At 39.4% G+C, this 25,771-nt stretch overlaps 1 protein-coding gene and 1 pseudogene across 1 annotated transcript; one reads left to right on the top strand and one right to left on the bottom strand.

Moving 5' to 3' along the window:
* Positions 1 to 12,725: 12,725 nt before the first annotated feature.
* On the top strand, positions 12,726 to 12,811 carry LOC138172890 (U6 spliceosomal RNA; annotated as a pseudogene).
* An 8,014-nt stretch (positions 12,812 to 20,825) lies between these two features.
* On the bottom strand, positions 20,826 to 24,422 carry LOC138172498 (serine protease inhibitor Kazal-type 9-like). The gene is made up of 4 exons (XM_069102270.1): positions 24,305 to 24,422; positions 23,642 to 23,667; positions 22,696 to 22,823; positions 20,826 to 21,027 (listed from the first exon to the last, which is right to left on the bottom strand). Exons 1-4 carry the CDS (start codon positions 24,357 to 24,359, stop codon positions 20,982 to 20,984), a joined length of 255 nt encoding a protein of 84 aa, XP_068958371.1. The 5' UTR covers positions 24,360 to 24,422; the 3' UTR covers positions 20,826 to 20,981.
* Between the last annotated feature and the right edge of the window lie 1,349 nt (positions 24,423 to 25,771).

Raw genomic sequence — 25,771 nt, 5'->3', positions numbered from 1 at the left:
GTCCCCACTCAGCTTGTGGGTTCGAAGCCACATAACCACATTTTGGGACTTGTTTCATGTTTACTATTCAGCTAGAGTTCCCCTTACTTATGACTTTTGATCTCCACTTTAGACTCACAACTAGGTAATGGACCAAGTGACAGAGTTTCCAGATGGTACCCACTCCTGCACCCAGTGCTAATTCAGGGATCTCTTTCTACCATACTGCTACCTGCCCTGGTGTTCTTTCTATCCTTGGATGCTACAATACTCCCCAGTGCTGCTGTCTTTGTCCCACATATACTCCTGGTCAGCTCTTGCTCCAGTGTCAGTGAACCTGTCTGTTAATCTCCCTGAATTCTCCTATATGTATTCATTTTAAGAAGCTCTTCAATTTAATATTGTCAAAATTATCTCAAGATCTTTATTCTATCCAGAGATTTTTCTTTAAAAAATTGTCTGAGTATGTGTATGAAATGCACATAACAGATTGTAATAAATTGTTCTATTTGCATGTTCCTTCCTGCGTCAGCATCTCCTCTCCATTTACCTCTCCACATCTTTTAAAATGTTTTGTTCTTTTTCATGTCATTTCTATCCTTTGACTTTCCTCTTACCTCCAGTAGATCACCTTTGTAACAAATATATATAGTCAAGCAAAACTGTGTAGTAATGCATTAACCATGTCTGAGAATACACATTGTTTTAATCTTCTAGCATGTCCTTCCTCTGCTAAGGGGTCGAAAGTCTATATCATCATTACTTTTTTAAAAATCTTAATTGATCACTACCTTGGTCAGAGTTGCTTCCCTTCACATTATTGCAATGTATAAATTGTTCTCTTGGTTCTACTTACTTCCCCTTTCATCAGTTCATATAAATCTTCCCATATTTCTTCAAATCCACCATGTTCCTTATATCTTATAATATAGTAAAATTCTTTTATAGTCACATATCATAATTCAGACAGACCTTTCTCCAAAAAGACTATTTCATTTGTAATTCATTGCTATGGAAAAAGATGCTATTACAAACATTCTTATACTTATGGATTCTTTCCCTCCATCTTCAAATCCTGTGAGGCACATTCTAACAGCAAATTTCTGGGTCAAAGGGTGTGTATAGTTAAGTGTACTAACATGCTAGTTTTCTACAACTTCTCCTGTAATTGTTATTACCTGGGCAAATCTCTGATCTCGGATCCTCACTCTCCCCTTCTGTAAAAGGTCGCCACATCATGGGGCTGTTGTGCTGAAAATGATGTTAAAACCTGGAAGTTGCTGTACAATTGTGATCTAATAACTTTTTAAAAAAATTCTATAATACTTTAATGGCTCCATTATCTCATTTGTCCCCTTCCACTGATGTAGCTTGTGACTCCTCCACACCTGCAAGATGCCCATCTCTATTGTTTGAGAAGCCTCCAGAGATGATTCATCCAACATGCAGGAAGACCTCCTTTGGTTCTCTTAGTATCTTGAGAATGCCAGGGCAGCTTTGGGCTAACAACAATCTGATTTTCCCTCTTAATTCACAATTTACCCACCCATTTTTTAGGTGATTAGTCCTGACTATCTCTTAGCCTATTTTTGAGCCCAAATAATCACTGGAAATAGGCCTCAACATCATCATTATTAGTGGCAATAGAAGAAAATGTGTTTTTAAGTTATAAAGGAATAATGATTTCCCCACAATTTAACATTCTTTTCCTCAACAAATGTTGGTGAAGCTCTTACTATAAGAGAAACCAAATATGAGGTGTTCTGGAATACTGAGAAATTTTTTGTGACAGTCCTTTAGTATAATGGAGTCCCTGTTGACCTTACTTTCTATGACTGGGCTCACAGCACCATTCTCCCCCATGTAGATGTGACTGTCAATAGACTAAGTCCTTATCTGGGGACCCAGTTTATGTCCAAGAGAAGGACCATGGGCAGCCAGAGATATTATGAAAAACAATCCCTTAATGAGGGTTGTTTAATTTGACTCCAAAGTCAACATTCTTTCAAAACCACTCAGAGTCAGAAGACCTTGGTTACAATTTCTAGCTGGATGTCCACAGACAATTTCACATTTTCTCTCTGAACCTCAGTTCTTTTCATTTGTAAAACAGGAATACTCTATAAACTTGTTATAAAGAAAGTGCCATGTAAATCTTGAAGCACCACGGAAATGTGGGCCCAACTCTTTCTTTCCTGGGTCCCAATACTGTAAAGAAGAAAAAGATGGTCTACTCTTTTTAGGTCCATGGGTAAGATGTGCCAGTTCTCCTTAGGATGAAGACCAGGTTTCCTGGAAAGAAAGAGGAGAGAATTTAAACAATTACAGATTCAAGTAATATAAACTGGATTTTTAATTGGTTCTCTCCTTAGCTACCAGGTGATTTTCCCCCAAATTCCGACCACACCCTATTATCCCAACACAATAAATTATGCTGTTGTTGTTCAGTTGTTTTAGTTGTGTCTAACTCTTTGTGACCCTATTGGGGTTTTCTTGGCAAAGATACTGCAGTAGTTTGCCATTCCCTTCTCCAACTCATTTTGTAGATGAGGAAACGGAGGCAAACAGAATTAAGTGACTTGCCCAGGGTCACCATCAGAAAGATGGATGTTCCTGACTCCAGGCCCAGCACTCTATCCACTGTGCCACCTACTCGCCCAATAAGCCATAGTGGTTCCCTCTTATCTCCAGGACAAAACAGGAGATGCTGTGTGGCATTCAAAGCCTTTCACAATCTGGGCTCTTCCTACCTCCAGGCTTCTTATACTTTATTCCCCTCCCTATATTAATGTAGCAACACTGGTTGACTTGCTTTTTCTAACACAAGACACCAGGGGATAAGAGATACTAATGCCATTATGCACCTGTCTCTTGATATGGGCCCTTCCTGCTTGCATGGGATCATGTAGACTCCACTCCATCAGGCACCTGTCTCCTGACATGGCACTTCCTGTCAGCAAAGGGCAGAGATAGAGCCAGCGCTCCCTGTTCACTCTACCTATCTCCTGACTTGGCCTGCCTGTAGGAATAGGAAACAAATCCTTCTTTCTCAGCTCCCCTCAATGGTCCTCTTGCAGGAGCTGCCTAACACCCTAAGCAGACACCACCCTGATGTAAGGAACTCTGAGTGATATAAATAACACTTAACTTCACCCCTGGGGGCAACTAGGTGGTGCAGTGAATACAGCATTGGCTGTGGAGTCAGGAGAACCTGAATTCAAATCCAACTTCAGACCCTTGATACAAGCGGTGTGATCCTGGGTAAGTCACTTAATTCCAACTGCCTCTTCAAAATAAAACAAAACCTCACACCTGGTCATACCCTGACCATCTCAGTGATCCTGAACCACTGGTTGTCATGATACAAGCCCCATTCTTTAGGCCCCACTACCCACCTCCTTAATTCCCATACCTCTCAACCCAAACCCTCAGTGACCCACTCTAATTCCCACCCATTCCACGTGTGTGGTAGTTTTATTTGGAATCTTTCCCTTTCCCTCTCCTTTCACCTTCTGGATCTCAGTTTTCCTTCTCTGTTTCCTCTTCTAGATCACACCCTTTAATCAAAGATGTCCCTTGGGGTTCTGTCTGGGCCTTCTTCTCTCCTCCTTCCATAGTGAACCACTCGGTGGTCTCATCAGCTCCCATGGATTTCTCTGCTGACTTCCAATGTTTGAATCTCCAACTTGCTGTGAGCCTGAGGAAGTAGGGAGATAGTATTGCTCTCTATTTAATAGGGAATATTGGGGGAGGGGGCGAGCGGAAGCATTCAGGGCGAAAGATAATGAGTTCTATTTTGGACATCCAGTTTGAGAGGTATGAAAGGCAGTTGGAGATTCAAAAGGGATTCTTCACTATCTTCCACCCTCCCCATATCTAATCTGTTGCCAAAGGCCTGCCAATTTCACTGCTAAGATGTCTCATATATATTCCCTTTTCTCCTTTGCCATTGTCACTGTCTAGTGTTGGCTTTCATCACCTCACAACTGGATTAGTGCAGTAGCATCAAGTCTACTCCCCTCATTGTATAGAGAAGGAAACTGAGGATCTGAGAAGTTCAGTGGCTTTTCCAAGCACACACAAGGAATACAAAGAACAGCTGAGATTCCAAGTAAGAGGCCCTCGGACTCCAAATGTAATGTTCTTTACCATGCTCCACAGTTTTTCATTATCATTGAATGTAATCAGAGGGAGTTATCCGGATTTAGAAATGGAAGGCACCTCATAGAACTCTAGCCAAACTGTCTCATTTGAAAGATGAAGAAGTCAAAGCCCAGTGAAGGCTCACAGGGTCATATATTTAGGGCTGGAAGGGACCATAGCAACCATCTCTCATTTTATAGATGAGGAAACTAAGGTCCAGAGACAGAAAGCAAGTTGCCCGAGGTCACACAAATAGGAAATAGTTAAGATTAGAATTTGGTTTCAGGTCTGCTGACACCCTACTGTCTTCTTTTGGAAAGTGGATGAACATCCATTAAGTAGCCTGTAAGGAAAATTCCTGTCTTAGGTAGAAAGCTGGCCTTGAAAGACTTCAAGGTGCTTTTCAGGTTTAGTCCACTGAGTAAAGAAACACATTCTGGGAAGTTTTTAGTCCAATGCTGAATCTTATACCCTCATCTGATCGCAATATACAACTAACGTGGGCTATTGTAGGTAATGCCATCAGTGCTGTGTACTAGAGCAGAGATCAGATCATAGTTCCTCAGTTTGATTAAGGATTATATATTAAAGTTGTCACAAACTAGATGTAGAAAAGACAGTCAGTGAGCTTTTTAAAGTACTTTTTACGTGCCAGACCTTGGCACCAAGGATACAAAAAGAAACCAAACAGTTTCTGCCCCCACGAATCTCACAATCCAACAGAGGAGACAACAAGCAAATATGTGTGTGTGTGCGTATTATATGCAGTATATGTAGGAAATAATAGAGGGAAGGCATGGGAGTAGAGAAGGGAAAAATCATTTATATAGCACCTACTATGTGCCAGGCACAGTGCTGAATGCTTTACAAATAACTTGAGAAGTAGATGCTGTCAATATCCCCATTTTCTAGTTGAAGAAACAAAGATTAAGTGACTTGCCCAAAGTCATCATACAACTAACTAATAACTGTCTGAGGCCAGATGTGAGCTCAGTTCTTCCTGACTTTAGGCCTGGTACTCTATTCACTGTGCCACCTAGCGGCCTCACTAGATTTAAGAGAGATTGGGAAAAGCTCCATATAGATGGGATTTTAACTGGGACTTGTAAGAAGCCAGGACATTGAGATGAGGGGGGAAATAAGAAATGTGGGCAGGCAGAGAAAGTGCAGAGCTGAAAAGACAGGATGTCTTGTTTGTGAAACAGCCAGGAAGCCAGTGTCACTGGATCTCCTGTGGTGGGAAGCGGATTGTAAGAAAACTGGGAAGGGAGTTAGATATAGGTGATGAAGGGTTTTGAATGCCAAAGAGGATCTTGTGTTTGAGAAGCCATTACAGTTTATTAAACAGAAGGCTAACATGGTCTGATGTGAGCTTTAGGTGGCTGAATGGAGAATGGAAGGAATGAGGAAAGACTTGTAGTAGCTGTCAGACCCACCAGCAGGCTACTGAGCTCATGTCAGTCACCTTTATCTTTGGTCAACCAAAACAATGAAATGGCTCCACCTGGTGGCCATCAAATCCTTTCTAGTTGTTTTTAATGAAAAGTGAAATCTTGATTCTCCCATCAGGGAAAAACATTTACTGAGCACATACTCTGCATGAAGCAATACTATGTTCACTGTAGAGAAACGATATGAATAAATCCCAATTCCATAGAACTTTATGGTTTAAAAAGTACTTCTCTCATGACAAACCAGCAAGGCAAAACAAAAATATGATTCCAATTATCCCCATTTTCACAGTTGAGGAAACTGAAACCCAGAGGGATTAAGTCATTCAGGTAAATGTTGGAACACAGATCTAAACTCAGGCATCAGGACTCCAGTTCTAGCATACTCATCACTAATAAGCTGACCAAGTCACCATGTTACTGATGGGGAAGCTGAGGCCCATAGAGAAAGTGCCTTGCCAAAGATCACATGTAGTAAATTAGTAGCAGAGAAAGGACTCTTACTTAAAGCTTCTGCTTTTTGGGCCAGAGCTGTATTCATTCTCCACTTGGACCCATTTTTTCTGAGGTTGAATTAGGCAGGACTAAAAAAAGTTATTGATCTGTTTTTTTGTCCATATTGTATGTAAGTCCTTAAATGGATTCCAAGTAATTTGACTGTGGCTTTTAACTTCATTTAATGAATCTGGAAATAACAAAGTGACTTCCTTAACTCGTTACTATGTCCTTTTGAATACCTTCAGTGATGGGGAGCTCATTACCTCAGAATCAGCCCATTCTACTTTCAGGCAGCCCTAGTTTTAGGGAAGTTCTTCCTTATGGAGAGCCAGAATCTCTCTGCCATCTCCCCTCCCTCCAGCCCCCAACCATGACTCTTAGATCTATCTTCAGAGATCAGATAGAAAAATTGTGATCTGTCCCTCATAACAGTCCATTCAGAAACTTAGATGATATACTTCCTAATCCTTAACTTTTCCAAGCTAAACATCGTCACTTCCTTCACTCTTCTCTTGGACATAGTTTCCCATCCTCCATCTTGTTTGTCCTTCTTCGGACTTTCTGACTTGTTGGTGTCCTTAAAATCAGACTGGGAATTGGACACAAGATTTCAGATGCTCTCTGCCCCAGGAGGAACAGCAGAATAACCGTCACCTTTCTCATCCTGGAACCTGCTTCATTGGCGGACAATTGCCATCAGATGTAGTAGGGAGAAGTTACAGAGAGGAAGGTTTAAGCTCATATAGTGAATGGAAGCAAATACTGTTCACATGAGGAAAGACTAGCTACCATCAGGCACTACTATGAGATTTCATTCAATCTCTCTTGCCCTTAGGTTCCTCATCCATACAGCAAGGGGGTTGTATGAATTTATATCAAAGCTCCCAAAAAGAAAACTCCTAGGAATATTATAGCCAGGTTCCGGAATTCCCAGATTAATGAGAGAATATTACAAGCAGCCAGGAAGAAACAATTTGAATATTGTGGAAACACAATCAGGATAACCCGGGATCTGGCAGCTTCTACACTGAGGGATCAAAGGGCATGGAATGTGATATTCCGGAGGGCAAAGGAGCTGGGATTAAAACCAAGAGTCACCTACCCAGCAAAACTGAGTATTATGTTTCAGGGGAAAATATGGTCATTCAATGGAATAGAGGACTTTCAAGCATTCTTGATGAAAAAACCAGAGTTGAATAGAAAATTTGACATTCAGATACAAGAAGCAAGAGAAGCATGAGAAGGTAAACAGGGAAAAGAAATCATAAGGAACTTATCAAAGTTGAACTATTTACATTCCTACATGGAAAAACAATAATCGTAACTTATGAAACTTTTCTCAGTATGAGAATAGTTGAAGGGAATAGCAATGTGTGTGTATATGTATGTGTGTGTATATATAGACATACATATATATGTCTATATAGGAGGGTATATGGACATATGAATACATATGTAAGTGTGTGTATATACATGTACAGGTATACATAGATAGAGGGCACAGGACCAATTTAATAGGAAGGGATGATACTTAAAAGGTAAAATTAAGAGGTGAGAGGAATATAATGAGAGGAGATGGGGAGAGACAGATTGGGGTAAATTATCTTATATAGAAGAGGCAAGGGAAAATGGTTACAATGGAAGGGAAGAACAGGAAGGCAAAAGGGAATGGATCAATCTTATTCTCATTGAATTTGGCTTAGGAAGGGAATGACATACACACTAAATAGGGTATCTCATCCTATAGGAGAGTAGGGGGGAAGGGGATGAGAGGGGGGATGATAGAAGGGAGGGCAGGCTGGGGTCAGGGAAGTTAGAAACACCCACTTTTGAAAAGGGAGAGGATCTAAGCAGAGAATAGAACAAGTGGGAGGTGGGATAGGATGGAGGGCAATATAGTCAGTCTTTTACAATATATCCACTATGGAAATGTTTTGCATAGCTATACATGTACAACCTAAAATGAATCACTTATCTTTCTAGTAAGGGTGGGTGACAAGGGGGGAAGGGAATGAATCTGGAATTCAAAGTTTTAAAATCAAATGTCAAATATATACATATGTATATATATGTATGTGTATATATATATATACTACTATTAATATTATTTTACATGTAAATGGGAAATGAGATATACAGGCACTGGGGATCTCTATCCACTGTGCCCTACTGGAAAGTCGGAGGGGGGATGGAGGAAGATATGGGAGAGAGCAGATTGGGGGTGGGGATTTTCAGTGGGATCGCTGTTTTGGGGTGATGGGTAGGGAAAAATGGGGAGAAAATTTGTAACTCAAAATCTTGTGGAAATGAATGATGTAAACTAAAAAATAAAGAGAGAAACTAGTGACCAAAACAAAAAAGAATTTTTTGGGGGGTGGTAGAATGGGAGGGTACAGTGAAGGCCTAGAATATAAAATAAGCTGGAGGCCTTTGTTTATTTTTAATATTCTGAGTGCTATCAATGTCTAGCTTGATATATTCACTAGCAAGTATCATAATATGTATTATTGTACCCAAACTGGTAGGAATCTCTTACTCTCCTATAGCATACTCTGGGAGATCTGTGCAGTGCTGTAGTACTAGTCTGTGAGTATTCTATTTAAGGCTAGATTGGAAAATAACTGACTGCATCACTTTCTTTAAACGTGCTTGTGCATTTTCAAAACTGGTAATTATTTCACAGCAAATACAGCAGGGAACAAGAGTCACAAAAACAAGTGACAGGAGGATTTTTAACACCAGTTTCCCTGGTATCAATGAACCTGTCCAGTTGGCAAGATTTTCCCACTGATACAGAGCAGTGTAATTATGAAGAGTAAAAACCAAGACAAAACAAAACAACTCATTTCCTTGACTTATTTAAATCTCATGTATTGTACTGTAGAAAGCCCTGAGGTAGTATTTCAGCTCCTGACTTGGTTCAGTAGAACATTTAATCCAGAATCAGAGAATCTGTGCCGAAATCGCAGCTCTGCCAGTTACTATACAGGTCACTTTGAAAGTGTCAGCTTCCTTGGGCCCTGGTTTCCTTATCTGAATATGGGATCAGGGATATCATCTCTGACACAGGGTCCTCAGAAAGGCTACTCCAGGTTTAAAGTACTCCACAGTCTGAATTTAATAAAAGCCATGTTTCATGGGACCCCATTGATGTTTACTTAAAAAAATTAATATATTTTGTTTCAATGTCATTTATATTTCACAATTTACTTCATCTCTTCTTGAAGAACTATCTAAATAACTAACAAAGAATAATAGGGTGGAGTAATGGGGTGGGGGTCAGAGACAGTTTAGCTATACTAGCAAAAATACCTTTTTTTTAAAGTAAAATTTTATCTTTATTAATTTGCTTATTTACTTTTAGTTTACAAGATTGAGTTCCATAACCCCTTGAGTTTCCAATTCCCCCCAACCCCCTTCCTCCAGAGCGGCATGCAATAAAGTATGGGATCTGCAAATACTTTCACACTGGACATTTGTCAGGTTATAAAGGATTGTGACTGATGGAATGAACAATGGGAAAGAGGAAACAAACAAGAAAGAGAAGAGAGCAGGTAGTTTGCTTCAATCTGCATTCAAACTCTGTTCTCTCTAGTTCTTTCTAGTTCTTTCTCTGAATGTACACATCTTTTTCCATCATGAGTCTTTTGGAGTTGTCCTATAACCTTGCAATGCTGAGAAGAGTCCAGTCTGTCAGAGTTCCTTGTTACACATACATTATGTCTGTAATTGTGCACAGATTTCTCTTGGTTCTGCTCTTCTCACTCAGCATCATTTTGTATAAGTTTCTCCAGGTAAATATGAAGTCCCTCTGCTCCTCATTTCTTATAGCACAATAGAATTCCATTACATTCATGTACCACAACTTATTTAGCCATTTCCACAAAAAATATCTTTAAAAGATGTCTGATGTATGCAACATTCCACTCTCATGATCACTTACCTCTTCATAGAAGTGAGGGTGTTGGGAGTGAGGGGATATACTTTCTTTTTTGTAGCTGGTATAGTACATAGTGTACTGTATTTGGGGTCTGGAAAACCTGCTTTCAAACCTTCAGACACTTGTGTCACCCTGGACAAGCCATTTGGCACACTGTACGCCCTGAGGCACACCCCACCCCCTTTCCTTAGCTTTTATTGATGTCATCATCAATAAAATGAGGGAGTTGGAATGGATGACTTTCAAGTTTTATAATTCTCTGGTTTTGGGGGGCAGGGGAGTCAAACATTGTTGTTATACTCTGACAGAATCTATTTGGATTTATTTTTCATTTATATTATTGTAGTTATAAGAGAAACTCAAACACTGATTTTGTATTTTATATTTGATTCCACTCTGTAATTGATTCTGTTCTGTATTTTGTATAATAACACAAATCCTTTTCTCTGTCTCTGAATGAAGAAACTCATGAGTTCAAAAGTTCAGTCTTCCTCTCTCAATTACATGCAAAAGTTCAGTTTTCCTATCAATCACTTTTAATTAAAGAAATACTTTGAGTAGATGTGAAAATTAATTACTTTTAATTGAAGAAAAACTCTGTGCTAAGTTTAGAAGTTCAGTGCTCTCATTTTTGTTATTGTTCAGTCATTTTTAGTTGATCTTCATGACCCCATTTGGAATTTTCTTGGCAAAGATACTAGAGTGGTTTGCTGTTTCCTTCTTCAGCTCATTTTACAGTTGAGGGAACTGAGATAAACAGGGTTAAGTGACTTGCTCAGGGTCACACAACTAGTAAGTGTCTGAGGCCAGATTTGAATTCAGGAAGATGAGTCTTTGTAACTTCAGGTCTGGCACTCAATTCACTGTGCCACCTAGCTCCCCACTCAGTGATCTCATAAAACATTTAATTCAAAGGGAATTGTTATCTCAGTACCACTTATAAAACACCTTATATCAAGGAAACTTGTTATCTTTTATACCATTAATTATCTGAGTTCACTTCTAGGACATCTGTTGTTATCTCTGTCAGCCAGCATAGTGCCATTTCAGGGAATATATTGTCTCTAGCTGTTTTCATACAATTAGAGAACATTAGTTATCTACTATCAGTTATTCCTACAAGAGTCAGGTGGCAATATTTATCAAAATTGTCAAGATGAAATGAATTGTTAGCAGCCCACATTCCAGACTTTCAACCAATCCTATTATCTCAGCCCCTATGATGCTGTCAGTCCATTAACCAAACATATTGCTTTCCTCACTTAATTTGTCCGTGGTAGGAATAAGCTCTACTTCAAGTAGACTAGACTAATTTCTCCTTAAAATACTGGCCTTGATACTTAATTGATTCAGGCAATTAAGGCTTGAACTATTGATCTATTTTATGGCTGTCTGAAACTTAAAATTACAACAACAAATGAGAAACTGGCATCCCTTCCACTTGAAGGATGCTCCATTGCTGAACACAACCTTTTGATAAGATATGTTTCCATATGGAGACAAGTGGGTTGTGTCTGTCTGAACTAGGGCTGTTTTCTTGCTGAATATCTTTTCCATGCTGCAGTTTAGTAAACTTTCTTTTTTCTAAATGTTAGCGTATAAGTGTCTCATATAAATCTGATCTTGTGACAGAACTTCAGATGTTTAATGAAAGACAGTAATCACACACCCTGTAAATATTCTCCAGGCAAAACATCCCCATTTCTTCTGTTCATAGGGGTAACAAATCTAGCAGTAGAAGGAACCTCAAAGGCTATCTAGCCCACTCTTGGATATTTTCGAGAAGGAAATGAGGTCTATTCAACTGACCCTAGATTCCAAGGGGCGTTTTTGAATCATCAGACTACCCGTAGTCAGGACTAGTTCAGAACACCATCTATTTTACCTATGTACCACAATTTGAGTCATTACCCAATTGATATGTTAATTTTTACAGTTAGCAAGAGTCATAATTAGTACAAAAGTCAAAACCTTTTAATGAAATAGCACAGTAAATAGATTGTAGTAATGAGGAAGGATGTTGAAAGGGAAGGCACAAGGAGGTAGTGGCTTTTATGGAATTGGTGGGAGAAAGAGAGCTAGAGTGTTTTGTAAATATAAGAATCCAAATGGATCTAGATGGAACTTCAAAGATAATACAGTCCCAGCTTCTTATACATATGTGGAGACTGAGAACCAAACATCTTAAATGATTTGCCCAAAGTCATGCAGATATTAGGTATGAGAGCTGAGATTCAAACTCGGGTTTTTCTGTCTTCAGCTCTAGTACTCTTTCCTAATGCAGCATGCTTCTTTCTCACCTTTCATCATGTGGGAGGTAAAAATGACAATACCATTGTCCTGTGCCTGAGCAAGTCACATCTGGAGGTAAAGTGGTACAATAAAAAAAAAAAAACAACCAAAAACCCCTCCCCGCAAAAAAACCCCCTTGATTTTTAATCAGGAATCTTGGTTTTGATACAGGGTCTGACACATCAGTTGTGTAGTATTGTACTAATTGCTTCACTTTTCTGCAATTCAGTTACATTCTCTGTAAAATGAGGGGAAGAAGACTATAATACTTGCATTATGTTCTTTCTACAGCTGCTGTGAGATATATTATTTGTAAACTGTAAATTATACTGTATAAGTGAAAACTATTATTTTTTCTAAGGCATATTTTAGAAAGGACATTGAGAAACTTGTTGAGTCCCATGGATATTCACCAGGATGTTGTGGTGGTGCACAGATACTAAAATTGCAAGGATACAGAGAAGATTCCAAGGATGACATGCACATTTCTGAAACTTTCATTTTTTTTTTTAAAGTAGAAACAACCACTTAAAAAATTCAAACAACGAAAACACCCCTTGGCATCTAGGGCTGATTAAATAGGCCTCTTTTCCTTCTCTAAAATGTCCAAGTGTGGGATAGATGGTCTCTGAGGTGTTGTAATGGTAAGTGGTATGGACTTGTTGACATGACAAAAGGGGGCTGAACTGGAGGAGCTGGTGCCATGTTTAGGGAGAGGCCCAGGCTGAGAGAGGCCAGAAGAACTTCTGGGAACAGCATCATGGAGGCAGGGAGAGAGAGAGACAGAGACAGAGAGACAGAAAGAGAGACAGAGAGAGAGAGAGAGAGAGAGAGAGAGAGAGAGAGAGAGAGAGAGAGAGAGAGAGAGAGAGAGAGAGAACTGCCAGAGAGAGAGAACTGCCAGCCAAAACTGCCGTTCTGCTGAGGGCCAGTTGGAGCTGCCCAGGACTTCTGAGAACTGCCACCTGGAGCTGCTGAGAACTAAGGAGGCATGACTGTGATGCCAGTATTTTGTCTGTCTGTTTTGATGTTACTTTGTTGGGTTTGTTTGTTGATAGAGGCCTCAGACCTTGTTGGACCTAGGTTGATTTCAGAGGCAGAAGGTGAATTGAAGAGGATGCCGGCAATGTGAATGAATGTTATAGTGACTTTGTTAAGCTTTGTCTTCCCAGGAACAGCAACTGCTGAGAACTTTCCTTGGGTCAAGATGAAGAAAAGTCCTCTCCTTGGTTATTGAATGCTGTGATGATATTGTAACCTAGTTGTGACCTAGGGGTGTATGACTTTTGTGCTTTGTGACTGACCAAATGAATGTACTTTGTTTATTATTGGAAACTAATCTCCAATTGAGTAGAGAGAAGACTTTGTGATTGCCTATGAATGTACTATCCAGGGGTGGAGTACTTTGACTTTGTACTTTGTTATTGAGTACTTTGAGGACTTAATAAATGTTTGAGTTACCCTGTATTTTGATTTTCTGTGAATGTTTTGCCTTAATTTGTTACTGAATAAATGGGGAGTTTACTATGCTCATAATCCAAACCTTGGAAGCTGCTTGTATTTGGCATTACAAGTGCCTTCTCCTGCTAGATTTATTATCCCTAGTAATAAAAAAAAACTGGGGATGCTTTGCCTAGAGAAGACTTATGTGTGATTACTGTCTTTAGACATTTGAAGGGCTGTCACTAAACAGAGAAATTAGACTTTTTGTGTGTGCTACTAGAGGGCAATATTAGGAATTTTGGAGTTAAGAGAAACTTGCTAACTATGACTTGGCAGAGAGCATTTCATCTTTCTAAGTTTCAATTTCCTCTTTGGTAAAATAAAGGGGTTAGATACATTCTGATCTCTAAGGGTTCTTCCAACTCTGAATCCTATGGTTTGGTGATCATAAGTTATTAGTCAACAGGTTTTGGTCAGGCAGGTAAAGTTCTAATAAGAAGCAAACCATAAATGGCAGATAGAACAGGCAGAATTCTTCAAGACCCATCTTAAAAAAGTATTCAGTCAATAAGCATTTATTAAGTGCTATTATGTGCCAGGCACTGTGTTAAGCATTGGGGATACAGAGAAAGGTAAAAAAAAAACCCAATAAAACCAACAAAAATTGAGGGCAGTCCCTGCCCTCAAGGAGCTGTGATAGTAATGGCAATTAAAGATTCCCCTGTATTGGCTTGGTTTTCAAATTGATTGTATTAAAACCCAGAGCTTGTTAATCCCACCTGTGGGATGGACTTTTTGATGTGAAAAGAAAGTCCTGACTGGGAGGAGCTGGTGACGTAGATTTGGAGAGACACTGGAGAGAGGCGGAAGATTTTTTTTTTTGGAAGCAGCACCTCGTGGAGAGAGAGAGACTAAGAGATTGCTGGTGGCCGCTTTGAATTGCCCTGGACTTTTGAGACCTGCCCCCTGAGCTGCCAAGGACTGAGGAGACATGGCTGTTTTGCTGGTACTTTGTCTGTCTGTTTTGATGTTATTTTGCCAGATTTGTCCACTGGTGAAAGACTGTCCTGTTGAAGAAGTCCTGGAACCTGGCATTTGGTTAAGAAGGCCTGAGACTGTCCTGCAGACAGAGAGTGAATACTGTCCACTGGTGAGGGACAGTACTGTTGTTGCAGGGGTCTGGAGACTATCCGGCAGACAGAATGAATACTGTCCACTGGTGAAGGACAGTGCTGTTGTTGCAGGGGTCTGGGAGCCTTTCTGTTGGTTAAGAAGCCCTGAAGAAGGATTTTCTTGTTGTATGTTTACAGAAATCCTGGGAGAGGGCTTTGCTAATGTGTTCAGGGGTTCTAGGACTGTTCTACAGACAGAGGATAAATTCATGAAGGGACTGGCAATGTATCTTATGGCCTTGCTAAGCCTTGTCTCCCCAGGAACTAAGATTGCTGAGAACTTGCCTCCTGTCAAGATGAAGAAAAGACCTCCATTTGGGTATTAAGTGCTGTGTTTAAACTTGATGTAACTCTGGGGTAGATTCAATTGTGATCCAGGGGTGGGGAACTTTTGACCTTTTTGTGTTCTATGGTTGAGCAAATGAATGTATTTTACTTATGTTTGGAAACTAATCTCCAATTGAGAAGAGGGGCTTTGTGGTGGACTTAATTAAGGTATAGCCTAGGGGTGGAGAAGTATTTGGAACAGAGACTTTGTAATTGATTGAATGATTGGAAAGTCCTGGGGTGGGGTAGGCCTTGGAGATTATTTAATCACACTTAGTAAATGCTGTATTTTGAATGATGTCATGTTTTGATCTTCTCTGTTCTGGGTTTGTTACTGAATAAAATAGAGAGCACCTATGCTGGTATTTCGAACCTGGGAAGTTGCCTTTGCTTGGTATTACATTACAGGAGCTCATAAAGTAGCAAGGGAGACCGCATGCAAACAACTATGTATGAACTGTACACAGGATAAATAGGAAATAATCAACAGGGAAGGCACTACAATTAAAAGGGATTGGGAAAGGCTTCTTGTAAAAGGTTGCATTTAAACTGGAACTTGAGGGAGGCAGAGATGGGGAGGGAGAGCCCTACAGGCATGGGGGACAGCCACTGAAAATACCCAGAGCCATGTGAGAAGCAGTGTCAGTTGATTAAAGAAAAGTGTGGGAGCATATAAGGTGTATGAAGACTGGATTTGACAATTAAGAGATCACTGGGGACATTGAGAGAGCAGTTTCAATTGAATAATGATGCCAGAAGCCAGACTATAGAGAACTAAGAAGAAAACAAGAGGAAAGTAGAAGAGGCATCTTTTGTAGACAGCTTGCTCAAGGAGCTTAGCCACATAAAGGAGGTGAGCTAAGGGATGGTATTTAGTGGAAAGAGATGGATCAAATCAGTTTTGAGAATGTGTAGACATGGGCATGTTTAAAGGCAATAAGGAAGCAGCCAGTAAACAAGAAGGGATTGCAGGTAAATAAGAGTGGGAATATTAAAGGGGCAATTTGCTGGAGGAGATGGAACAGAATGAGATCACTGGGTACAGGTGGAAGAGTTTGCTTTGGCAAGGAGAAGGGCCTTCATGTGATATAGGGGTGGAGGAGATTTGACCTGAAGGCATTTGAATAATATAAGAAAGGGTATCTGAGGGCTCTCTTGGAAAATGGCCTCAAGTAGCAATGATTTGGATTTAAGAGGTCCTGGACTCAAACCCTGGTTCTACTTACCTCACTTGAAGCAAGTCACATAATGTCTCTGAGCCTTAGTGTCCTTATTTACAAAATGAGATTGTATTACAAATCCCTTTCATAGTCATCTTATACTTAATTACCTCTTCCTTGTACAAAGATGTGATTGTTATTTGTCCTTTGTTCTGGAAGAGACCATGACTTTGGGAAGGTGACATCATGACTTGTAAGCAAATTGGATTTAAGTGAGGCAGAGCTGTGCAAAGTCACTAGCCTCATTCTCTCTTCCAGTGGCAAGATATAGATCAGAATGACTGGAGATGGTCCCCTGTTATGGAATATTGAGAGATAAATAACTTAGTCCTCTTGTCCTGTACAAAGATAGACCCTGCCAGAGACAACAAGATATTTGGAATGGGGATAACACCACTTTAATGGCACCTGATCAAGCCTGCCTTGGGTTGTCTATTCTGGCTTCAATAGCATTGCCTTTGGAAGAGAGTCTGAGACCAGTCAGATTATCCTTAATCAAAGTGACATTCCAAGTGGCTGAAGGCCAAATCTCCAGTGAAACAGCCCTGACATGGTTGCACTATTTGTGTTTGGGACTGTCCTGGAAAAAGAGGGGTGGCTGCCTATTTGGGGGAGTATTCATGGGCAAGAAAGGTTCCACATTGGATATTTTAATGCATTTTTCTGAATTTTCAATACTGTGATTGAAGGACTATATATATAGCTATGCTTTGTCAAATGAATTCAAATGAAACACAGCAGTGTGGAGATGAATGTGAAGGGTAGTTTTACCCCATTCTGAGCAAGTGGGAGCACTGAGAGCCAATAATCTGGACCATCACTCACAAGGAGCAGAGTCAAAGGAGCAAGTCCCATATAACCTTGGAATCAGTGGGAGCTTTGACTGGTATGCATACAAGCAGGGCTTACGTGATTGCTTTACAATTGATAGCCCTTTCTGCTTTTCTCATTGGAAAGGCCCTTTGTATTTTTCATTGTAGATGCCAGGTCTTAGTTTTTGATACTCTACAATTTTGATGAAAGATCCACTTATTCCTACCCTTTCTAGTGCTTTGAACATACATTTGTATTTTATTTTGGCAAAAGCCTTTTCTGTGGTTATTGATAAAGTTCTAATATTGAATCATCACTGTTTTCCTGGCATAAATCTTACTGATCATCACAGACATCTATGATTTAATAAGTTTATTAGAGTATGGTTTTTTTTCCTCAGAGAAAAATGAAAACATTGAGAAATTTAAACAACCACAACGTAATTTATTTTTACTCTGGGAATTTCAGTTTCTTTTAAGGTAAGTCAGGAGACCCAGATGAATTATAGATTCCTACAAAAATTTAAAACCTCTCAGAAAGAAGAGGTTAGAAACCTCAAGCATATTGGGAAGGAAAGAAGGCAACAAAAATAAACATTTATGAAGCAACTACTATGTGCCAGCAGTGCTTTGTAATTATTATCTTATTTGATCCTCACAACAATACTGGGAGGTAGATGCTATTATTATCCCTATTTTATGACTGAGGAAACTGAGGCCAGCAGAGATTTTAGTGACTTGTCTAGAGTCTCACAGCTATTAAATATTTATGGTCAAATTTGAAGTCAGGTCTTCCTGACTACAGTCCTAGCTCTCTATCCACTAAGGAACAAGGTAGATTATGAATAAATAGTCTATAGAGGTGCAAAGGACCTTAGAACATAAATTGTTAGAGCTAGAGAGACCTTGGAGACCATTTGGCCCAACCTTCTGATTGTACAGATGAGGAAACTGAGACTCAAGAAAAGGGAAGTGGCTTGACCATAGATGCTGAGGTCATTAGTTGTAGAGCTAAGAGTCACATTCATTCTTCTGATTCAAAATCTAGTTTTTCTTATACCATGCAACTTTGATATATGCAAATATGAGTATTTAAATATTTAAAAACTTGTTCATATTGTATTTCACATTTCTAGGTCCCAGATTCTTCTTGTGGAAGTGAAAATAATACCTTCCTTCTTTCCTCAGAGAGGTTTTAGAAAAACAAACAAAATAATGTTTTTGAAACATTTTTTATGCTTTGTGAGCCAGAAATTTTCACATGAATGTGAATGTGTCACATGGATGCTCGGATAAATCTGTGATTTCACAATATGGGCACCTTTTTTCTGTGGTATAGATTTCAGTACAACCATATCTTCTTATTCATCTGAACTTGCACAGATCTTTTTGGAAAATCTTCTGAGAGGCCTTTTTCCTCCTATACTTTTCATATCACAGGGACACCAATGCAGTACTTTGGCCATTTATTTGTTATCCCTTGTTCTTATTACGTGGCCAGACTACCTTTTTTTTCTTTTTGCTTTATTAAATTTTTTTTGGAGGGGGGAAGGCAGGGAAATTGGGGTTGTGTCTTACCCAAGGTCACACAGCTAGTAAGTGTTATGTGTCTGAGGTCACATTTGAACTCAGGGGCTCCTGACTCCAGGGCTGGTGCTCTATTCACTGCACCACCTAGCCATCCCTAGCCTACCTTTCTATCTAATTGTATACATCCTTGATGGTATTTTTGTACCACTTCTTATAGCCAGACTCCTGCCTTGGGTCTTTTAACTGTTCCCTGTGTCCCTTTGTGCTACCCTTTAAAATAAAACCCTGTGTCATAAACTGTAAAAACATAGTCATAGAACTGTAAGTCTAGAAGGGACCTCAGAGGCTTCATCCAACCGATCTTTTCATTTGAGAAAGAAATAGAAACTCCATAAAGTGAAATGACTTGACCAAAAGTCACACAGAAAGTGACCAAACTGGGAGGGCTGCCTACATTCTAGATTGGTTGTAAGAGACATCTCCTCCTTTCCCCTCCATTTCTTTGTTCTTTTGCAATTCCATTATTTTTTTTTGTATTTTGGTGAGACGATTGGTATGAAGTGACTTGTCCAGGGTCACACAGCTAGTAAGTGTCAAATGTCTGAGGTCAGATCTGAACTCATGCCTCCTGACTCCAGGGCCTGTACACTGTGCCACCTATCTGCCCCCATTACCTGCATTTCTTATTCTTCCTTTCTTCCTTCCTTTCTTCTTATCCCTCTCCTTCACCATCCTATCACTCTCCCTTTTCCTGTTCTGGTTGGTTGACATCCACACATGGTTTCAGAAGGCCCATGCCCACTTTCTTGATAGTTAATTGATATTCTTTAAAAAAAAATCTCTACCAAGTTTTAGTCATGCAACTTTTGTCCTAAAATTTAAAATTTTAATGTTGTATGCTCATAACACTGAACTTTCTGACCAATGGAAACCTGGACACATAAGGCTTAACTTGTGAAACAGAGTTAGAGACATGAGTTCTCCCAGAGCTTTCCCAGCAGGTTATTTAGATCATAGGTAGAAGAACCCTTAGAGAGTAATCTAGTCCAAAATCCTTATTTTATCAATACAGAAGATGAGACCCAGAGTGGTTTACTGATTTACTCCTGTTCATCCAGGTGCTGAATTACAGAGCCAGGATTCAAACTCACTCTCGATTCCCGGGTCTTTCTACAAACCATGGTGTGACTCACTTTGAGGCAAAGGCAAATTTGTAGGGATCTGGTCTTAAAATCCAAGGATTAACACCAACATTCCAAGTCGCTTTTTATGGGTCAAATGTATCCAAACAGAAAGAATTCTAGTCACACAGAAAACTTCCTAAAGATCAAAAAACCTTTACATTTTATCTATCTTCTCATGCCTTTCCTCTGCAAGGGACTTTTCTTTCCACAGATCCTTCACCTGGATTTTTCCCATGAGGTCTGATTCTCAATAAACAAAATTTAATATTTCTCTGGGCCACTTGCATTTTTATAGGACAGTTTGTTGGGGGAGGAGGTAAAGCTTTAAGGTCTAAAAGAATTGAGAAAACAGGGGGGGCTTCATAGAAGTCATACCATCCCCAAAATAACAGAAATACACTCTACAAAGTCTCCAAGAAGTGGTCACTCAGCTTATACTTCACAAGCTCTAGTTACCAAAAGGTCACTACTTCCTGAGGTAGTGTTGTATTGTAGCATTGTTTGTAGTATTGTTTGACTCTCATTGTAGCATTGTTTGTAGTATTGTTTGACTCTTAATTGAAATTCTTCTCCCTGAAACAATTCAACAACCTCAACCCCTACTTACAGCAGCCCTATCCTCTGGGACCAAGACAAAAATGTTTAAATTCTTGAATTAATTTAATTTAATTCCTTGAATTTAAACCTTGAAGCCAGTGTGCATGTTCCTCCTTTCCCCCTGCAAATTTTCTCTTGAAGGAACATTACTAGTTTCCATCCTATTATAATAATTGGGATCTTATTGTCCCTTGGATTCCTTGTTTTCTTTCATACTAACAGAATTCAGCAAACAACTTTTTTTCAGTGAATTTTACTTTTATTCTATAAGCAGTGTTGATGATTAAACAAGCATTATGGAAGTGAATCTTCTGGAAAAACAGATGTCTTGTGCATTGATCTTCTAGTTGGAAGGAAAGGAGGAAGAGGATATCTTAGCACTGTTGCTTTAATTCAGCACTCCCCAAATCGTCCAAATTTGATTTTGTCATCACTCTGCCTGTGGAACGAGAACAGGAAGTTAAGTGAGGAATACTAGCCCATTTTCTGGAGTCAAACTGTAGAACCTCAAAATGATGTTAGAGACCAACTAGTCCAGCTTTGTCTTCTTTGCAGACCATGAAACAATGGAAGAGGCTACCTTGGGAGGGGAGGAGCTCCTTATCGTGGGAGTAGAAGTAAGATGTCACTTGTCAGTGATGTCATAGAGGAGATTTATGTACTGGGTAAAAGCTAGAGTTTGATGATCTCTGAAATCCCTTCCTATGTTGAGAGTCTTTGCATAATGCTATGTTTGTATAATGCTATGCTGCTTTCCTTCCTTTTAAATGTTTTAATTGATATCTTTAAAAAAAATCTCTGCCAAGTTCCATTTTCCCTCCATTCCCACACCTGCCCTTTCCTGCCCATAGAACTCTCCTTAACAACAAATAAATAGAACACAAAGCATATAATCAATACATTAATCATGTTGAAAATATGTTTCATTTCACATTAATAGTCCACCACTATCCTGGAAAGAGACAAAGAATGTTTGGCTATCAGTCTTCTTAACTCACCTCCCATTTCTTTTAAAAAGACGGTGACTTATGGTTGTCTGTCAGTCAATCAACACCATGTATTTGCTCTATTCTGATGTGGTCTTCAGTAGGAATTTCAGAAACTAATTCTCCAAGCTTCTGTAATTTCATTATAGGAGCTCCCTCCTTTGAAACAGTTTATAATCCCTTCCAACCTTCCTGGCCAGTCTTGGTGAATAGGTGTGTTCAAAGAAAATTTATTACTCAGTAGCCTACCTTCTTGTAACGAGTCTTGCTGAACTTAGATAGGCAGGTGTCCCCATGATAGACAAAGAGTCTGTCACTGTACTAATGCTTGAAGATTTTTCTGCATTGGTAGGACCTGACCAGAAACTTGCACACATTTAAAACAGCTTTTAAGAATCTAGGGCAACCTCCCTGCCACCATGAGGCACCAGAGAAGTCCTTTAGTAGAGGTATGGAGATATATTAGAGTTAAAAGACACTGACCTAAACGAGATATAAACGTGACACCCTTATTGGAAGGAAAACCCAAGATAGGGTGTGACCAGACCAATGGATTCTGGTTCTGTTATCCCCTGGATGGGTTCAGGAAAGGAATACTGAGGATGATACTAATATAATCGATATTATACAGTGCTTTAAAATTTGGAAAGAGAGGTATATACTTTATCCCATTTGATCTGTGAAGTAGGAGGAAATACAAACATCATTATTCCCATATTACAGGAAAGGAAACTGAGGCTTGGGGAACTTAAATGCCTTGACCAAAGTTACATTGCTAGTTAATATCCTAGTGGGGTATTAAATCCATCTCTTCATCCATTAAACTCTTCTACCTTTTGTTGGACTTCACTCATCTTGTTCTTGGCAATTATTACAGACATTTCATTTATATGTGTTGGGATGGGGAAGGATAGAGGATAGAAGAAATGTGGCAGAGAGGGGTGTGGATCATCTGACTTGATGGGACATCTTTGATCTGATGATTGGGATATGCTTTAAGAACATGGAACAAGGGTCTGTTGAAACTGGATCTTATACATTATGCTAAAAATGGGTTTCTATTGTATCACTGCTCCCCTCCTCAGTCGTTCTCTTACTTTCCATTTGATGCCTGTACTTACTTAACAGCAGAGCAAAAAACACATGAATTGGAATATGTTTTCCCATCAGAACCACATATTGGGTTATATATTTGCACGCAGATTGGGACATCGCCTGGTGTCAATTTTTTGAAGCCACTGCAGTCAACCTGCAAAAGCAACAATATGTGTTATCTTCTGTTTGGTTCAAATGGCTTTTTGGAAAGTCAGGTTTCTAAAAGCCTGGGTGTACTTATGGCTTTGCATCTAAAAAAGAAAATGTCTTGGAGACACACTGGAAACAAAGGACCTACAAAGCCCCTGAGATCAGTTTGTCTTGCCCTCCCTCCCCTGTACTTCATAGTCAAAGGGTGGGGGGCATCTAGGGTTTCCAGAGTCCTAATCTTCACAGACATTTATTAAACACCTGCTATGTGCTGAGTAAGGAGCAGAATGGCAGAGTAGATAGATGGCTAGCTCTGGAGTCAGGAAGACTTGGGTTCAAATTCTGCTCTTGATACATATTAATTGGATCACCACAGGCAAGTCACACAACCTCTAGGTCCCCCAATGACTCTCTTTCTTTTTGAGCCTATAAGTAATAGCTAAGTCATTGATCAACACTGAAAGGGGAATTTCCAGGCCAAGAGTTCCCTATATATTTGATTTCTGATTTAAGACCTTGAGCAATACCTATCATGCTTGAATATTCTCAGCTTTTGGCCCCTGTGTGTCTGGATTCTACTAATCTAAGTCGTGACTTTACAACTTATATGTGGAGAACAGCCAATTGGAAGTTTGATTGTTGTCAGGCTCCTGACTCAGAATTCCTTGGGGAAATGAGTCTCTTTATCTAATTTATTTTGCAGTGATTTCCACACAAAATAATTTAATTTAAATTTGGCATCATGTTCATCCCACATGTATTGTCGTTATAAGGAAGAAATCCAAAAATGAAAGGATTGGGGGTTGGGGAAAGAAGGCTTACTTGTTTATTTGGAGCCGACTCCACATCTGGAATAGAAATAAAGAAGACCGGTTTAAGCAGAAGCCAACATGGTCTCCTGAATGACCTGGGAACGCTGTTCTTCCTTCACCATGGACTTTAGGAGGTATTTTCCCCTAATGTGACTAGAAGTTCTATGTAATAATCTTTCCTCCACCCTACCTCTGACTCAGTTTTCACTTCTGTAAAATGAAGGGAATTAGGTCAACTTTGAAGACCCATCCAACTCTGTAATTCTATGCTCTAATATCTGTTATAGTTCAGACAGTTTCCATTGTCTTCTAAAGCCATTACAAGTTCTAATATTATATTTGAAAGTCCATTTTAACCTTAAAAGTATATTTCTATAATCTCTTACAATTATATTTTTCTATAGACTAAGATATCTTGTCCTCTAATCTTCTCTGTTCTACTGACCATTTTAATCCTAATAATCTGATTTTTGTCTCCTTAGGTTTCTTTCTAGCCATGGTATTGCATGATTTCTCTTAAAAATCCAGAAAAGCTTATTTCTTTTTAATGCTCCCATTCTGAACAGGAAGCCTGCCTACTTCTCAAATATCAAATCCGAAATTATCAGGCCAATTGTTGTAAGAACACAACTGGTTTAGGGGGCTAAGATCATAATGGGAAAGAGATACTCACTGAAGATGGGCATGAGTGCCAGCATTAGGAACATGCACATAGCTGCTGCTTTCATGGTGTAGGTAGTGGCCAAGGGAGTGAGGCGAAATAAGTCAAAGTGAACTGTTCTGTGCCTGATCGCAATGGGGCCAGCAATATATACTGATAGGAATTCTACCTTGATGATGCAACACTTGTATAAATGCCAGGCGTTGGAAACAGGTTCTGGCTGACTTCTATTTAATTTCCTTTTAAAAGTGTTTTCTGTAATGGATAATCTGCAGAGTCCCAAGTTGGAGTAGTCATTCTAGTCTAGTTTCTAGAACACATTAAAACAGCAGAATTTCCTCAAATAGTCATAGCTCATGTTTTTATAGTGCTTCATGATTCGCTAAGTGATTTATGTATTGAATCTCATTTTATCTCTCACAATAAGCTTGTGAGATAGAATTTAGGCCAGAGTGGGAAACCTGTGGCCTTGATGTCACATGTGGCCATTTAGATGCTTACATGGGACCCTTTGACTAAATCCAATACTTAAGGATTTGTTCTGTAAAATTTGGATTCAAAAATTTGACCACTTGGGTGACTTTTCCTCCATATCTGAGTCTATATTCCCCCATTTTCTCTGAATCTCTGGGAAAGTCTCTTGTTCTGGACTGTGATCTGATGGAAGACTTAGACACAGAAAAGTAGAAAAGGTTTGAATAGTGTTAGAAACACAAACACAATTGATCCCAAAATTTGGGTATCAAAAGAAGTTTATTGAAGAAAAGAGGAATTAAACATCTCTGACCAGAAGCAGACTGATGCAGATACCCCCTTCAGAGGACAGACTGGTCTGTTCTCTTCAGGGTTTCAATTTTCCCATATGCTTATTACACATTTCTCTTATGACCTCCCTTCCTATCATCATACATGGTCATCCATCCCATGTTCTGTTAATGAGGCTCTAATTGTATTTGGGGTGTGTCATTAATTAAGCAAGCACAGTAGTAAATTTGGAATACTCAGTCATTGACCCCTCACTGGTTTAAATCAGATCAGTCCTTATCCTGGTCTGAGGGTCTCTCAAGGCCATTGTCTGCTTTCTGATTGGTTGGGTCCACCTGCTGTTTGCTTGCTCTCTTTATCTCACTTCAGTAATGTCTAGCAATTCTAGGGAAGCTCAACACTTTACTATTTCTCTCATTTTATTATTAGTAGTTTTTTACTTCAGTAATTTTTAGCAATTCTGTGGAAGTTTAACTCTTTGTTGCCTCTCCGAATCCCTCCTCTTCTGTTTAATAGGGATTGAATTTCCACGTTTTTCTTTTCATGTCTCTCTTTAAACCTTTTTAACATTAGTTCATACTCCTCATCTGAGGGGGAACCTCCTCTCATTCTTTCCACTAGAATCTTAACACTTCCTTCCCCTGTTACATGAAGCTGCCCCAGTCTGTGTGTAGAATCTTGTACTGTCTTAGTGATTAGCTGCACTATGTGGGG

Source organism: Petaurus breviceps, unplaced genomic scaffold (assembly GCF_028583685.1).
Source record: "Petaurus breviceps papuanus isolate PSGF00001 unplaced genomic scaffold, PetGlider_PUasm1.0 551, whole genome shotgun sequence".
Taxonomy (NCBI): Eukaryota; Metazoa; Chordata; class Mammalia; order Diprotodontia; family Petauridae; genus Petaurus; species Petaurus breviceps.
The sequence above is the reverse complement of the archived record's forward strand: the minus strand, read 5'-3'. Positions and strand labels throughout refer to the sequence as shown.

Coding starts and splice junctions, on each gene's coding strand:
- LOC138172498 (XM_069102270.1), bottom strand. CDS start 24,359: ATGAAAGCAGCAGCTATGTGCATGTTCCTAATGCTGGCACTCATGCCC. Junction 22,824..23,641: donor AGTCGGCTCCAAATAAACAA/GTAAGCCTTCTT, acceptor TTGCTTTTGCAG/GTTGACTGCAGTGGCTTCAA. Junction 21,028..22,695: donor GTTTTTTGCTCTGCTGTTAA/GTAAGTACAGGC, acceptor CTCGTTCCACAG/GCAGAGTGATGACAAAATCA.